This window comes from Camelus ferus, chromosome 4 (assembly GCF_009834535.1).
Source record: "Camelus ferus isolate YT-003-E chromosome 4, BCGSAC_Cfer_1.0, whole genome shotgun sequence".
Taxonomy (NCBI): Eukaryota; Metazoa; Chordata; class Mammalia; order Artiodactyla; family Camelidae; genus Camelus; species Camelus ferus.
The window spans coordinates 56,704,543-56,720,212 of record NC_045699.1 but is presented as its reverse complement, the minus strand read 5'-3'; the positions used below and the strand labels follow the sequence as shown (position 1 = coordinate 56,720,212).

The window sequence follows — 15,670 nt, the reverse complement described above, 5'->3', positions numbered from 1 at the left end:
GAGCATGATGGGAATCGTAGTAGGAAAGCGTCTGGGAGCGTCGAAAAGTGTGACCCAGTGAGCCTCCGAGAATAGCACGCGGAGGACGAAGTTCTGCGAGGAGAGAGGCTTAGAGCAGTCTGGGAAGTGTAGTCCAGCTGGTAGAGCAGACGATTCGGGGTGGGTGCCGAGGTTCCGGGAAGGGGTTGAACAGGCCTGCAAAGAGGTAGGTGCGTTGAGTCGCGCGGCTCCGGGCTGAACTCCCGGAGCGAATCGAGGGCTTTCGGGGCCTGCTGTCTCTTCCGGCCCTGCGAGGGGCTTTAAATCCTCCTGGAGCGAAGGACCGTGTTGGCATGGAAACCCTTGCCCTGGACCTAGGAGTGCAGCCCTGGGGCTGCGGAAGGAGTGCTGTGGTCTTCTCTGTTGGGAAGTTCTCTGGGTGGCTTCCTCTTAGCTAGGTGAATTTTTGGTGAATTTGGGCGGCGACGACGAAGGAATATGCTCGAAGAGCCCCTTAGCGCCAAAGTATGATAAAGACCCGGCGGAGGAGCCATGGCTTGCTTTTGCTGTCTTCAGCATGGTCTTCGTATTTTATTCAGAGTGAGATGATGTATGTCAGGCATCAGGTATACTGCACGCAAGCAACTTTGCATAGCCGTGTGTTCCGCTGGTTGGTGGGGCGTCAGAGATGAGCAAGACAATGTTTTTGCCCCCTTGTCGGGGGTAGAGATGCTCAAAATATTGGTATTTCCGGAGCTGGACAGAGCCCCCCTACCCTCCCCAAGGACAATTTCAATAATAGTGGCTGTTATTTATTGAGCTTTTACTAAATGTCAAATTTATGTACCAGGAACTTACTCTGCATTACGTCATTCAATCCGCACAACAAAAGAATCCAGGTACAAACGAGGAAACTAAGATCTAGTGAAAGGTGAAGTTAATTGTCCGACATCAGTGGATTAGAACCTGCCCTCTGCCCTTTCGCCTCCAGAGCAAGCACTTTTACCCATTACTCTGTACTGCTCCCTAGTGGCGAGATTTTTATAGTTTGCAGAACAGTTATTTTTTTTTCTGTTAAACATTTTCCTCCCTTGGAACTTCGGCTTCCTCTACCATTTGTCTACATTGGAATCAAGATAGTATCTGATTTAGTACAAAGCAGTTTGATCTTTTTGTGGGGGGAGGTAGTTAGGTTTCTTTATTTATTTTTGATGGAGGTGCTGAAGATTAAATCCAGGACCTTCTGCATACTAAGCATGCACTCTACCACTGAGCTATACCCTCCCCACTAAAGCAGTTTGAAATGTAATGTGCTAGTGTTTTGTGTTGTGTGTGTTTTGTGCTTGTGTGATAATATCACTTGTATTTGTCCCAGGCTTCATGGGAGAGGGAGACATTTCTTCTTTGTATACTTCACAGTCACTAGCTACATCCTAGATACATGTAATAATAATTTATATCTGTATATACTTTAAAGGAACTTTCGCCTGCATCATTCTGATTTAATCCTCACCATGTGATCTATTTATAATTTTTATGGACAGCTAGCATTTATTAATCAACAGGTTTGACTTTATCTGTAAAATAGGGGTAATTTAGCCAATGTTACAGAGTTTCTGTGTTAAAATAAAAATGAGAATGTAAAAGAAAAGTGTAGCACGGTGCTCAAGAAAAACTTATTTCACTTTTTAAATTTGGACCTCTTAGTTAATTCAACAAAACATTTACTGACTGGTTATTACAGAATATTATTGCAGAATATTACATATTCTACTGGATGCTGTTGAGAACATAAAGATTATGCCATCAGGAGCTTTCAAACTCAGTTGAGGAGTTTTATTTTCTTCTTTAAAAAAAGGGTTTTTGTTTGCTTTTGTTTTTTAGCATAAGCATTAAGATGGGCTTTCAGACTCTAGAGTGTTCTCTTGAGCCTCTCTGCGTACTTTTTCTCTCTGCCTGGGATGCCCATAATCCCCTCTCTCTGGCTGCCCTTCACAAGTAAAGACATCATCTCCAGGAAGTCTGCCACTTCCCGGGTCACCCCACTGGACTGGGGGCCTGTGTGATGCCATTGCATTACCTTCATCAGAGTTCTTATTGCACTGTATTGCAATTTTCCATTTACATGTTTGTTTTCCCCACAGACTGCGACTATACCTTTTAAATCTATAGCTGCTGCACAAGAAATGTTTGTTTCATGAATGACCTATCCATCTGGGACCTATTTAGACCCTGAGGATAACTGTGAATTGGTGAGTTAGAAGGAGTTTTTGTAAGATTTAATAAACTGACTTTAGCATTTGGGAGTGATCAGATATCCCTCACAGTTCCCACATTGATCGAATATAATGGCTTTTATACTCTCCCACTAACTATACTGAATTAAGATGTGATATTTTAACTTTATTCTCTTAGCTAGAGTACCTCTTTGTGACTAGAGCATAAGATTAAAATGTTTGTTGCCTAGAATCCTCTTCTTTAGGCAGCTTGCTATTTTAAGTTCTTGAGGAAAGATTTTTAAATTATTTAATGGAGATACTGGGGATTGAACCCAGGAGCTCGTGCCTTCTAAGCACATGCTCTACTACTGAGCTATACCCTCCCCTCTGAAGAAAGAGATTTTTGAATTTAAAGAGTTATGGATCTCCATCATCTCTTGAAAATGTAATAATCATACAAATAAAAGCTTAGAAGTCAATCTGTGAATCCAAATGAGTCTTTTGTATCGCCATTCGTTTTGGTTGTGTATGCTTACAAATCTGTCTAATATTTGTAGCTGAGATTTATCCCTTCCAATTCTTTCTCCTCTCTGCCCGTTTTTAACAGCCAGTAGTTCACTGGGTCTTCCCTTAGTGTTGATTTCATTATGCTGCGACGAAAACCAACCCGTCTGGAGCTGAAGCTTGATGACATTGAGGAGTTTGAGAGCATTCGAAAGGACCTAGAGGTAAGAGTACAGCGTTCAAATCCTTAGGAATGTTTAAAACAGTAACTCTGACTTTTGAACTCCAGATTCTTCTACCAACAGCTTATTTGAAATCTCTATTTGGATGCTTTACAGGCGTCTCAAATGTAATATATTTGCTTCCTGTGGCTCCTGTAACAAATCACGACAGACATGGTGGTTTAGAACAACAGAAATGTATGCTTTCACAGTTCTGTGGGCCAGAAATCTGAAATCGGTATTAGTGGTCCAAAATCAAGGTGTCAGCAGGACCAGGCTCCCTCCAGAGGCTCTAGGGGAGGATCTGTTCCTTGAGTATTGCAGCTTCTGGTGGCTGCTGGGGTTCTTTGACTTGTGGCTGCATCACTCCAGTCTCTGCCTCGGTGATCACATTGCCTTCTCTTCTGTCTGAAATCCCCCTCTGCCCCTTATACCACATGCATAAGGACACATGTGGTAGCATTTAGGGCCCACCCACATAATCCAGGATAATATCCCCATCGCAACATTCTTAGTTAAATCACATCTGCAAAGACCCTTTTCACATACAAGGCAACAATTTTGAGTTCCAGGAATTAAAACCTCCTAGCTTTGGAGGTCATTATTCAGCCCACTAGACTTAACATGGTAAAACCCAAAACTCCTGATTTCTTCCTGAAACCAGTTGCACCTTGTGTTCCCTGTGTTAGTATCTAAGCAGTTGCTCAAGCCAGAAGCCTAGGAATCATTCTTGAGTTCCCTCTTTCTCTCACCTTTTATATTCAGTCTGTCCATAAATCCTTTGATTCTAGCTCCAGAATATTTCTAGAATCTACCTATACCTTTTTTTCATCTCCACTGTTAGAACACTAGTCCAAATAACCATTATCCCACTTTGTACAAATTTCAGTAGCATCAGAGAAGGGGTGTAGCTCAGTGGTAGAGCACATGCTTAGCATGCACAAGGTCCTGGGTTTTCAATCCCCAGTACCTCCAAGAGAAAAATAAATAAGTAAAATTAAAAAAATAAATAAATAAGTAAACCTAATTACCTCCCCCAACCAAAAAAAAAATTCAATAGAATCCTAAGTTGTCTCTCTACTTCCATCTTTGTCTCTTCAGCCCATTTTCCATCAGGTATCTAGAATGATCTTTAAAAATTTTCAGATCGTGTCATTCCCCTGCTCTTCAGTGGCTTCCTGCACTTGGAGCAAAATCTCAATTCCTTATCATGGCCTGCAAGAGTTTGTTTGTTCTGGTCCCTCTCACATTTTACCTCTTGCCACTTTTCGACTTGCCCTCTGTATCCTAGGCACACTGGTTTTCTTTCGTCTCCTTGAACATGCTAACTATTTATAACTCATAGCTGTTGCACATACTATTCCCCTCTGCCTGGAGTGCTTCCCTTTTCTTCATATCTCAGTTTGAATGTCACTTCCGCAGTCTGAGAGGCCTCTTTCAAACTTACGCAATTTAGGTGTGTCACTCCTATCTGTGCTGCCTTCATCTCATTAGGGTCTCTCTCAAAGCACTTTATTTGTTTCTTTCATAGCACTTATTATAATTTACAGAGATATGTTTGTTTATTGTAAAGTCATTTACATTAGGAACCTTGATTGTGGAATCATGTCTGTCTTCTTCACTGTTGAGTTCCCAGCTTCTAGAATATAGTCAGTTATATCTTTAAGTATAACCTTACCCCAAGTTATTAGATGTCCATTGATAAGACTTAAGTTTTTTATTGGCCTTCAGAATAAAGTCCAAATTCCTTAGGGTGGCATATAACGCCCTTGGTAATCTGGCCCGTGTTCATCTCTCCACTTTATCTTCTTCCACTGCAATCTTTAACTTCAATCTCAGTGCCTGTGAACACTGTGTTCCCTTTCCTTAAATGCCCTGTATAGTTTAAATTTCAGTTGTAACGAGTCTCATAAAGTATTATTCTCATGCTGAACTTTGACTCTTTAGAGTCAGCTCACTGTTGAGTTACTTTTTTTTTAACTGAGATAATTTTTATGACTGAGTAGTATTCCATTGTCTAGACATACCATATCTTCTTTATCCACTCATCTGTCAAGGGGCATTTAGGTTGTTTCCATATGTTGGCTATTGTAAATAATGCTATGAACACAGGGGTGCACTTAACTTTTTAAATTAGTGTTTTTGATTTCTTTGGATATATACCCAGGATGGGATTGCTGGATCATATGGTAGTTCTCTTCTTAATTTTTTTGAGGAATCTCCATATTTTTTACCATAGTGGCTGCACCAGTTTACATTCTCACCAGCAGTGTGTGAAAATTCCCTTTTCTCCTCATCCTCTCTGACACTTAATTCTTGTCTTTTTGATAATAGCCATTCTAATGGGCATGAGGGGATATTTCATTGTGGTTTTGATTTGTATTTCTCTAATAATTAGTGATGTTGAACATCTTTTCATATGCCTGTTGACCATCTTTATGTCTTCTTTGGAAAAATATCTATTCATATCCTCTGCCCATTTTTTAATCAGGTTGTCTTTTTTTGTTGTTGAGTTGTATGAGTTCTTAATATATTTTGGATATTAATTCCTTATCAGATAAATTGTTTGCAAATATCTTCTCCCATTTAGTAGGCAGTCTTTTCATTTTGTTTATGGTTTCCTTTGCTGTGCAGAAGCTTTTTAGTTTGATATAATCCCATTTGTTTATTTTTGCTTTTGTTTCCCTTGCCTGAGGAGACATACCCAGAAAGATACTGCTAAGACCAATGTCAAATAGAGTACTGCCTATGTTTTCTCCTAGGAGTTTGATGGTTTCAGGTCTTATATTCAAGACTTTAATCCATTTTAATTTAAATTTAATTTTTGTATATGGTGTAAGATAGTGATCTAGTTTCAGTCTTTGGCACATGACAGCCCAGTTTTTCCAACACCGTTTATTAAAGAGACTGTCCTTTCTCCTTTGTATGTTCTTTGCTACTTTGTCATAAATTAATTCTCCATATATGTGTAGGTTTATTTCTAGGCTCTCAGTTCTGTTTCATTGATCTGTGTGTCCAGTTTTCTCCCAATACCATGCTGTTTTTATTACTATGGCTTTGTAAAATAATTTGAAATCGGGAAGTGTGATCCCTCCAGGTTTGTTCTTTTATGAAGGATTGCTTTTGCTACTTGGGGTCTTTTGTGGTTCTATATAAATTTTAGGATTTTTTTCTTCTATTTCTGTGAAAAATGTGATTGGACTTTGATGGGGATTGCATTGAATCTGTAGATTGCTTTAGGTGATACGGACATTTTAACAATGTTTCTTCCTATCCATGAGCATGGAATGTCTTTTCATTTCTTTGTGTCTTCCTCATTTTATTTCAAGTGTCTTACAGTTTTCAATGTGTAGGTCTCTTCACCCCCTTAGTTAAATTTATTCCTAGATATTTTATTCTTTTTGTTACTATTGAGTTAATCTTTCTACAAAAGGCAGTTATCCAGTGGGTTTGACCTATTTTAGAGCAACTTAAGAGGGAGGGTTGGTTTTTACCCTGCACTAAAATGAAACAGTAGAAACCTGGTAATTCATTTGTTACTGAAATTAGTTTGATTACATTTTGATGACTCTAGATTTTGAAACAGCCAGCAGTTGTTCACAATAGGAAGCCTTTTAAATGATTTCATTCTACTTGGATATTCTCAATTTCTCACAGCTTATAAAATGGTATCATCTTTTGCCTTTTAAAGCTTGTTTTCACAGAGGTGTTTGGGGAGAACTTTCTAATGTTATTTATCAGGTAGTGTAGACTAACTAGAGAGTAACTCAGGAAGGTCGTTATGTTTATGTATATAAAGTAATACCTTATTTATTCACTATAATACTTTGATGTTGGCATTTAAAGGCTCACAGTTCAGCAGTAAGTGGTGAAGAATGGTGATGAGTCCAGGGATTAGTATAGTTGAGCCATTCTTCTAGTAAGAAACTCTAATTAAAACGTCTGTTCACTCCAGAGAAAGTTATCATCATCTAGTATCATCTTTACAGGCAGGTAGTGGTAGTTGTGGGTTAAGTGTTAGTCTCTCTTTTTGAAAATGATCAAACTGAGATATAGACTTTGTGAATTCTGCAGTCACTTGTGGCTTAAGAGCCAAACCTGTTATCTGAAAACAAAATAAAACCCTCCATATCAGGCCTCATGATAATACAGCACAGAACCTTTTTCTATTCCAGTGTTACATTTAATCTCATTGTGTCAGCTAAGTTGTTGATTTCTGGTGGTTATTATTTTACTGGTCACTCCCCTTCCCCATCTGTTGTGAGGACTTTCCTGTCATACCCATGTTGTAATTATCTTATTTACCTGTTCTCTGTTAGACTGTGACATCCTGGAGGGTAAGGGTTGTTATATCTTTTATTACTGTATCCTTGTATCCCTTGTCCCCCTAACCATCTAAACCTGAGATTTCAGTTTATTGTTCTATAGACCTGAACTCTATCCTTTACTCTATGCCTAATACATAGTAGGTGCTAAATAAATGTCAACAGAAAGGATATTGCTTTAATACTAAAACTTTTATACTTTCAGACCCGTAAGAAACAAAAGGAAGATGTTGATGTTGTAGGAATCAGTGATGGAGAAGGTGCCATTGGGCTTAGCAGTGACCCCAAGAGCCGAGAACAGATGATTAATGATCGAATTGGTTATAAGCCCCAGCCTAAGCCCAACAACCGTTCATCTCAATTTGGAAGTTTTGAATTTTAGAGGTGATTATCTTGCGTGCCAGAGCCTGGAATGGAGTAAAATAATGGCAGAAGTACAAACAAGATTTAGAGAATTGAGTGTTTGCAGTCAAGCAGAATGTTTTGCCTCCTGCAGAGAGAAATACTTCCGTGTGAGATTACTGATGCTTAACTTTCACTTTAAGCTGAAATTCAAACTCTGCTTTGTCTCTGGAAACTTTGACTCTGTGAAACTTGTCTGATTTTTGTTTTTAAAAATAAATATATTTTTGGAAAAGTGTGCAGCATCTTTAATGAAATATAATAGCACTGTTAAATTGCTACATCATTTCTTCCCATTTTTACTAAAAGACACTAAGCACAGAAAACTTCCAGTTGATCCCCATCACTGACTTTCCTTTAACTCATTTATTCACCAAGTATTTAGTGAGTGCTTATTATGTACCAGCTACCATTCTAGTAACATCAGTGTAACATCTCAGTAACATCAGGGAACAAATCAAAGATCCCTGCCCTTAGAGAGATGAGATTCTCATGATTTTGTGTAAACTTGATCAGATTGTGGATTTCCAAAATCTCTACAGGATGGCGTTGTAACTCGTTTGGGTATAATTTTTGGAGGTTAGGCAGTGGAGTATCAGTATTACCATCATTCCAATTTTCCTTCCTTTCCCAACTTACCTAAGAATTTTTCCCACTAGGAGTCAGTCTCAGAGGGGTAATTTAGAATCGTGTCTTTTTGTTTTCACTGTTTAATTCAACTACTGGGAACTGCCAATTGTAGTAGAAAGAACCTCTGGAATCATGGAGAGACCCCTCAGCAGGATTTTACCCAGCCTTTCTGGGGTAGTTTAAGTCTGGGTAATCAGAATGTGGGAGAAGCAGGGACAGGAGAACATAGTTTCCCTTCTTCCTCCAACCATTCTTAAAAAAACTTTATTCTTCCAGTTTTATCTAGGCCTTTCAATTCTGTTATCTTAATCTTTCAAACACAGCAAGTGTTAGGCTCCAGATAGGGAAAATTGTGTTCTGTTTTGAATCCTGCAAAGGCCAGTATGGAAGGGCAAAAAAGCAAAAACAAACGAGGGGGAATGCTGTCAAACAAGAACTGTCTCAAAAAAAAAAACCAACTACAAAAAACCCTGCCTCAACCGCACTGACTTCTCAGCACAAATAGGCACAGAAGCATGAAAACACAGTGTCTCCTGAGCTGCTTCCCCTCCCATTAGCCAATACTCAAGAGGACTCTGTGTTTAAGATACGATACCAAGTGCTTTATGCAGATTATCTCATTTAATTTGTAACTCTTAGGAGAAAAGTACTTTAATTTTATGAAAAGTGAAACTAATGCTTAGCTCTTAAGGGGTAGAGCTGAGATTTGAACCCAGGCAGAAATGATTTCAACCTATGCTTGTAAACTTACTTGCTACCTGCTTTCCTAGTCTCCCACTGCCTGGTCTAAGAACATGGAGTGATTAGGGTACGGTGAGATGTTGCTGTTTCAGTTCTCAGGAAATTTCCATGCCATTTTATTTATAAAGAATGACACAATTACCAGATCAGTAGATAAGAGCTTATTGCAGCCGCAAGTCTTCTGACACCATTGAAATCACATGCATTGATTCTATATTTCTTAGGTCCTAGTGTTCATTTCTGGATTGCCCAAACTCAAGAAGATGGTCAAGTGCTTGTGAAGAGATACCAGCCTTAGCCAGAAGTGTGTACCTTTCATTTTTCTGAGAGCCGGGATAATAATCAGGAGATAATAAAAATACACTTACTATGGCTTGGATACCTATTAGTATCTGCTGGGGGCTTTATGTGCATTGCTAATTTAAATAGGTACTATTATTGCCTTTTTATAAATGAGAAAACTAAGGCTTAGGGATTATTAAAATAACACGCCTAAGGTCACACTTATAGTAAGTGGTGGAGCCAGGATTCAAACCCAGGTGTTCCTGACTTCAAAGCCGGTGCCCATCATACTACACTGTGGAAGAGACTAGGAGTGGTGCTGATGGCGAGATCCCCGTGTAGGAGCCAAAGGAAAGGCACTTAACACCAGCATTCTGGCATGAAGGGGACAGGCAGGGCCAACACTTGTCTCAAGACTTGGCAGTTCCTAGAAGACCAACTTAGAGCTTCTGGCCCAATAGCATAAGCATAGGGAAGGGAGTATGATACAACAAATCAGCTTTTAAATTCAGAAATCCTTGGTGTACCAAGGTATTGCAGCTTCATGAAGACACTGTCTCCTGTACAAAAGGTCATGTAGCTCTTCTGGCATGTATGGGCTTGTCATTTTAAGTAGATTAGGTGGAGAATGAGATGAAAACATAAAGGGATCATGCCACCTAAAAGACTGACATCTTGAGAACTGATGGTAATGGCCAGACTCCATGCAGACAACGAAGAAACCACTTATAATATCACTCTGGGTAGAAAGACATGCATAGAATCACAAAATCAGAATATTTATTTGTTCTTTCGCACATGACACTGTTAAAACATTCCTACTACAGCAATACTGCTCTCCAGGAGCTTACAATCTGAAACAGTCAACATTAATTGTAGACCCAGTGATTAAGGCATTATATCAAATGCGGATTTTGTATCTTTAGATGTACCTTCTGAAAGAAGTAGCTGGAGAAGGCAGGATCAACATTAAATGACATGAAAGTGTACTCCCTGCCACCTCCCTTTCTACCTTCTAGAAGGAACCCCTGTGGCTAGAATGCAAAACCAGTGCCCCACAGCCTAAATGGGAATTCCACAGAAGTAGTGAAGAAACCTCAATCTCTAATTTCCTGGTGGACACAGAGGAGTCCCTCTTTGTGGGCAAGAGGAGGCTGGTGCTCCTCCAGCGTAGGTTGGAGATGGCACATAGATTTTGTAATTCTGCAGATAGTACCAGGTAACCCATCACCCAGCCTCATAGAAATTCCAATGGGACAATTGCTCCTCAAACTTGTTGTACAACTTCTGGTTGGTGTCTATCCACAGCCACTGCACAGCACTGTCCACTGTACCGGAAGGGCTAGGGAGACTGAATAAACCAGATATATGGGATGAAAGCCTGAAAGACAGAAAGAGAAGTGGAAAGCAGAATAAGGGGCTGAAGACATGGGGATACAAGCTTCTAATAGATGTGAACAGGAGGAGAAGAGAAATTTGGATCTCAAAGGAACAAAGAAGCCAGGCACTAAATTCTAAATGAACAGGGATACAGAAAAGAAAGTCAATAAGATCATTACATTATCACGATCCAAGAGCTCAAGAAAGATGAAATTTAAGCTTTAATTTGTTTTTTTTTCCCTTCATTAGCTTCTTCCTTTGGCAACCTAGCCCAAGATTGCTGGAATTTAGGTTTTTCATGAGACTCTACCTTGAATACCCGAAGGCCTATCCCAAACCAATGTTTCTCTCTGAGACTTTGAAATTCACAGCATTTTGTCTTAACTGGCCTTGATTTTCCCTACCTTACTGATAAGGTCCTGTACCTGAAAGGGTGTTTTATAGCAGATCATGTCAAGATTTCTAGAGTACCAGGGTCACTACTAAACATTGATTCTTATTTCATTATTAAAGGTTTTATTATTTCTTGTCTTCTGAGACAATGATAGGCTATTTGTACCTTAATGCTGGATTCTGTCAGTACCTGTCATTCACTCTGCTTATGCTAAGTATCAGCACTACAACGGGTTGGAAGGAGAGAAAAGCATGAAACTCTAAATGTTGGTTCTTAGATTTTAACTTTGATCCAGTAAGCTCATAACCCTCTCTTGGTTCAAAGCCATGGAAGTACACATTTCTTGCCCTTCAATATTTAACTGGCACTAACAGAGAAAGTATAAACTTCAAACACAACAGAGGCCAACAGGATAGCTGTGTTTTGTCTCTTCTGCCCGGAGGCACAATTTGAGTCTAGCACCAAGGAGGGCAGGATTTAATAGACCAGCACAAGAAGAGTCACTTCACAGAGGTAGGTTGGACTGGGAACAAGACTGCAATGTAGACTAACAACTGAGCAGAATAAAAATTCAATTTTAATTCTTCACTGAGGAAAGAAGTTCTGTCCACTCATTACCTAATTAAGCCCCCAGGAGTAACAAAAGATGGTCAGTAAAGGATGAGGATCTGCCTGGTGTGGGCATGGATCTCGGAGGTTGAGCAAAATCTGGCCATCAGCAGACCACACCCTAAGCCTCTCCAAAGAGAGGGCTGGGCTTTTGCCCTTCTGACCCATGACTGGCTGACTTACAGTGCAGATCAAAGGGCTTTATCAACCTTCAAGATACTTCCAAGAAATCACAGATCTTTAAAAATACGGACTAGTGATTTCATACATGCTAATAAATGTTACTTTGGCTACTGCCTTTTATGCATGTGTGCCTGGGCACACATACATACAGCTGGGGCTGAATAAATGCTTGTGGAATGATTAAATATTGACCAGCAGGATTTAGTACACGAGTTAAGCCCAAACATACGGCCTGCTAAAAGCAAGTCAAATTCCCGTGCCCAGTACCAGGCAGCTCACCCACCAGGTGATACTCCCTTAGTTTAAAGCAGAGATTCTCGGTGTGGTCCTCTGACCATCAGCAGGAGCATCACTTGGGAACTTGTTAAAAATGCCAATTTGGGGGCTCTGGGTGGAGGCCCAGCAATCAGTGTTTTAACAAGCTTTCCAGGTGATTCTGATGCACACTAAAGTTTGAAAAACCACTGGTTTAGAGGCAGACACGTGAAAACAGTAATAGGAGACAAGGGCTAAAACGCGTGTTTCATTCAGCTGAGACATACGAAGGTACCAAGTCAAAGCACAATGTCAGTGGTTTCACTTAGAAATATCTATTTTCTCAAATTGATTGTCATTTTTTTAATTGAGAAATTCATGCTAATCAAAATGTTAAGCTGGAACACAAGTTGATGAGCTACCCAAGAATGCACATGTCTGCGAGCTCCAGGCCTGTGTTTATACAGCCTCAAACTACCCCTCTGCCCACTACAAAGATTTCGGTGCATCACATCACACCTAGGGAAAGGCACAATGTATCTCCCACTCACTGAGTCCAAAGACTAGAACATATTTTTTAATGCTAAGTTTGGGTTCTGAATTTAGTTGGGCAAGAATTTCCCTCAACTGGTGTAAGTCCTGGCTAAAGTTAATCCGTTTCCATCACTGACCCAGGAAAAACCCCCCAGATTCACATAGTTTTTTTTTTTTTTTTTTTTAAGAACAGAACAGAAGACTAGAAAAGCAGGTGATCAAGCCATCAAACAGAAAGCTAGCTGGATGAAATAAGAACATATAGCTTGGATCTAAGATGACGGGGGAAGACAGGACATCTCATGGGTGGCTTCACTTCAAGGGAAATGGGAAACTCAGCTCACTAGGGAAAGAAAAGGGAGGGTACCACTTTAGATCAGAGACTAAACCCATTGAGCAGGAGTACGTGCGTGTGGGTATCTGTGTGTAAGGAGACAAGGAGGAAGAAGGGAAGATTGGACTAGGAATCCTGTTTTCCAGTCTTGAACTGCTTCCCACTGCAATGGGTAAGGCCACATCATGGAGTTTGACATTAATGGCAATGCTCTGTGATGTCCACTACCACTGCCTTTTTCCAGCTGAAGAGGAAGTACCCTGTGCCGGCCCCTGCTGCTACAGCAATGCAGAGGTAGCCGTTGTAGGTCATGAAGATGAGCATGAGGAAGTAGCTGATGACCACCTGGATGATGTGCAGCACTGTTTGCAGGAGGTGAGGAAAGCTCAGCATCTGCTGCCTGGAAAGTAAACAGGGACACAGCAGTCAGGGACCCCACACGTGCTCTCGGGGGAAAGGGGGAACAGTTGTAGTCATGAGCTCAGCTTGAGCTGGACTCCCTCACAGCCACCCTGGCAACTCGCGGGCACTTGTGTCTTTGTAGGTTGTTTATTGGCCTTTGGAAAGGAAATATGATACGACTGTGACATTTATAAGCATTGGCCAGATACAGTATAGGTCAGCAGGAGGAACCCTCCTCAGGAGGAGGGGACCGGAAGGAAGAGCAATGCTCTGACTCACCTCCACTTTGCATCCTGAAAGGGAAGCCCCAAACCCCCTCATACTTATTGGCCTGAACATTTTCAGGCCTTCCACTTTTGCAAAGTTCACATTCTAAAAAAATGGAAATAGAATTGAGGGTTGGGTGGTACAGTGGCAAGCTCTTAATTAGGGACCAGGAGACCTGATCATTTAACCCTCTGTCACTTACTACTGGTTCTCTCACCTCAGGTAAGTCACAATCTGTTTGGTTCTCAATAAGCCCAACCATCAGTACAATGGGCATAAATAATATTGTGCTTACTTGAAAGCAGGACATTAGTCTATAGGATTTCTTGAATACCAATTTAGCTTTAAGACCTGTATTTCTATTATAACTGAATCTCAGAAAGCACTTACTAATCTGCGGGAAAAACCAGTAGTCATCCAAATACTTTCTTAGATGGAATACAGACATTTGCACAATCTTATATTAGAACAAAAGGAGACTAGAGCTGGGATGGTACAACATTTTGTAGAAAGGAATCAGTTGGATTCTGCCATTCTTCTATACCCTGACATGAATTTCTTTTCTTCTTCTGATTTTTGTTTTGGCAAATATTTTAAAATAAAGATTCTTTACTTTCTTTCAAAGTGACCAATACTTAGAATTTAGAATAAACAATCATGTTTGCAGAGGATTCCTATCGTTCCTTCTTTGGCCTCCTAATGATCCACAACCTCAAGCCTCCAAAGACAGTTTTGATCAGATCAAGGCCATATGGAATCACTAACTCCAGAAGGGGGCTGTTGCTAACAAAATAGCTGCTTTGCTATATAACTAATCCAGCTCTCCAGGACTTCCACCTGGATTTGTTTAGTCTTCTTACCCAACAGTTTTGTGTGTCTCCATAAGGATCGTTCCGTTTGGTCCTGGGACAGGCATGGAATTGTACCGAATGCTGACTTGCGACTTGCGCAGGAGGCTCTCTCGGGCTATCTTGAGTCCTTCATAGAACATTGCTAGTAAAAATACGGCCACAAAAGCTCCAGCCATTTCTAAGTAGGGAGGGAAAAGATGGTGGTTATGTCAAACATGCAAAATCCTTAGCTGGTGTGCTTTTCAAGCTAGAAAGGCAACATAGGAAAACTGCTACTCTCAATTTCTAAATATATTATATTGTAACCTCTTCACTTGTACAGAGGCAAGAGAAGAGCTAAGATGTGTTAATGAAAACCATTGCCTCAACTGAAGAACATACTCATTTTCTGATAAAGATACCAAAAAAAAAAAAAATCATCTGAACAACAATAACCTTTTGGTTTGGCTGCTTGATGTCATTAAATTAACTTGTTACACTGAAATGCACAATGTAGAATATGCAAAAGAGGAATGAATGAAACAACTTATCTTTAAGTGCAGACTCGATTCCTTGAATAGGCATTTCAATTCTAAGCCTTCCACACTGTGAAGAGTTAGTAACAATATGAATGTATTCAAAACTGATTTTAACATACTACCTAAATTAAACACTTCCCTGCTAACCAAAACAAATTGGTTTTGTGGATCCAAAGACTTATCTTGTATCTAAAGTGGTCCATCTAACTACTGCAGTAGTGTAATCTGAATTTAAGGCACACCAACCCAACATGACAGACACACAAAAAATGGGTAACTAGCTATCCCCAAAACTAGGACTGACTCTAAGACAGGTCATGCCAAGAATCAGGAATGATGTAGACCAGTCTGGTAAGCTAGAAAGAGCACTGGACTAGGCAGGAATGGAAGGTCTAGGTCCTTGTCCTAGCTCTGACATACTAACTCTATGTGAGTAGGGCTAATCATTTCATTATTTGAGGCTTAATTTATCTGTATAGTGGAAGAACTGTGCTAGATTAATAGTTTTTAAGCTAGGGTTATTTTGTGGTTATGAATATAAAATGCCTCTTATGTCTTTTATATTCTTATATCCAGGACTGATAACTTAATCAAACAAGGAAACACTTTGGAAAAGGATGAAAGGAAATGGATTGCAAAA

At 40.0% G+C, this 15,670-nt stretch overlaps 2 protein-coding genes across 6 annotated transcripts in view; one reads left to right on the top strand and one right to left on the bottom strand.

The window, feature by feature from the left end:
- The first annotated feature begins 12 nt into the window (after positions 1-12).
- On the top strand, positions 13-7,885 carry CDC26 (cell division cycle 26). 4 transcript variants are annotated; one of them, XM_032478238.1, is made up of 4 exons: positions 13-205; positions 2,124-2,231; positions 2,810-2,926; positions 7,454-7,885. In XM_032478238.1, the coding sequence occupies exons 3-4, from the start codon at positions 2,846-2,848 to the stop codon at positions 7,628-7,630; spliced, it is 258 nt and encodes an 85-aa protein (XP_032334129.1). In that variant the 5' UTR covers positions 13-205; positions 2,124-2,231; positions 2,810-2,845; the 3' UTR covers positions 7,631-7,885. The 4 variants fall into 4 exon arrangements, with proteins under 4 accessions (XP_032334129.1, XP_032334130.1, XP_006195070.1 ...); XM_032478239.1 differs by having other exon boundaries at positions 13-209; XM_006195008.3 differs by having other exon boundaries at positions 15-205; positions 2,806-2,926.
- Positions 7,886-10,061: 2,176 nt separating this feature from the next.
- The window catches only part of SLC31A1 (solute carrier family 31 member 1), a 39,343-nt gene continuing 33,734 nt past the window's right edge, over positions 10,062-15,670 (bottom strand). For both annotated transcript variants that reach the window (XM_032478215.1, XM_032478216.1), the window contains exons 4-5: positions 14,522-14,690; positions 10,062-13,392 (exon numbers count right to left, since the gene is read on the bottom strand). In XM_032478215.1, the coding sequence (XP_032334106.1) occupies positions 13,191-13,392; positions 14,522-14,690 (371 nt within the window). In that variant the 3' untranslated portion in view covers positions 10,062-13,190. The remainder of the gene's footprint in view (positions 13,393-14,521; positions 14,691-15,670) is intronic.

Coding starts and splice junctions, on each gene's coding strand:
- CDC26 (XM_032478238.1), top strand. CDS start 2,846: ATGCTGCGACGAAAACCAACCCGTCTGGAGCTGAAGCTTGATGACATT. Junction 2,927..7,453: donor GCATTCGAAAGGACCTAGAG/GTAAGAGTACAG, acceptor TTATACTTTCAG/ACCCGTAAGAAACAAAAGGA.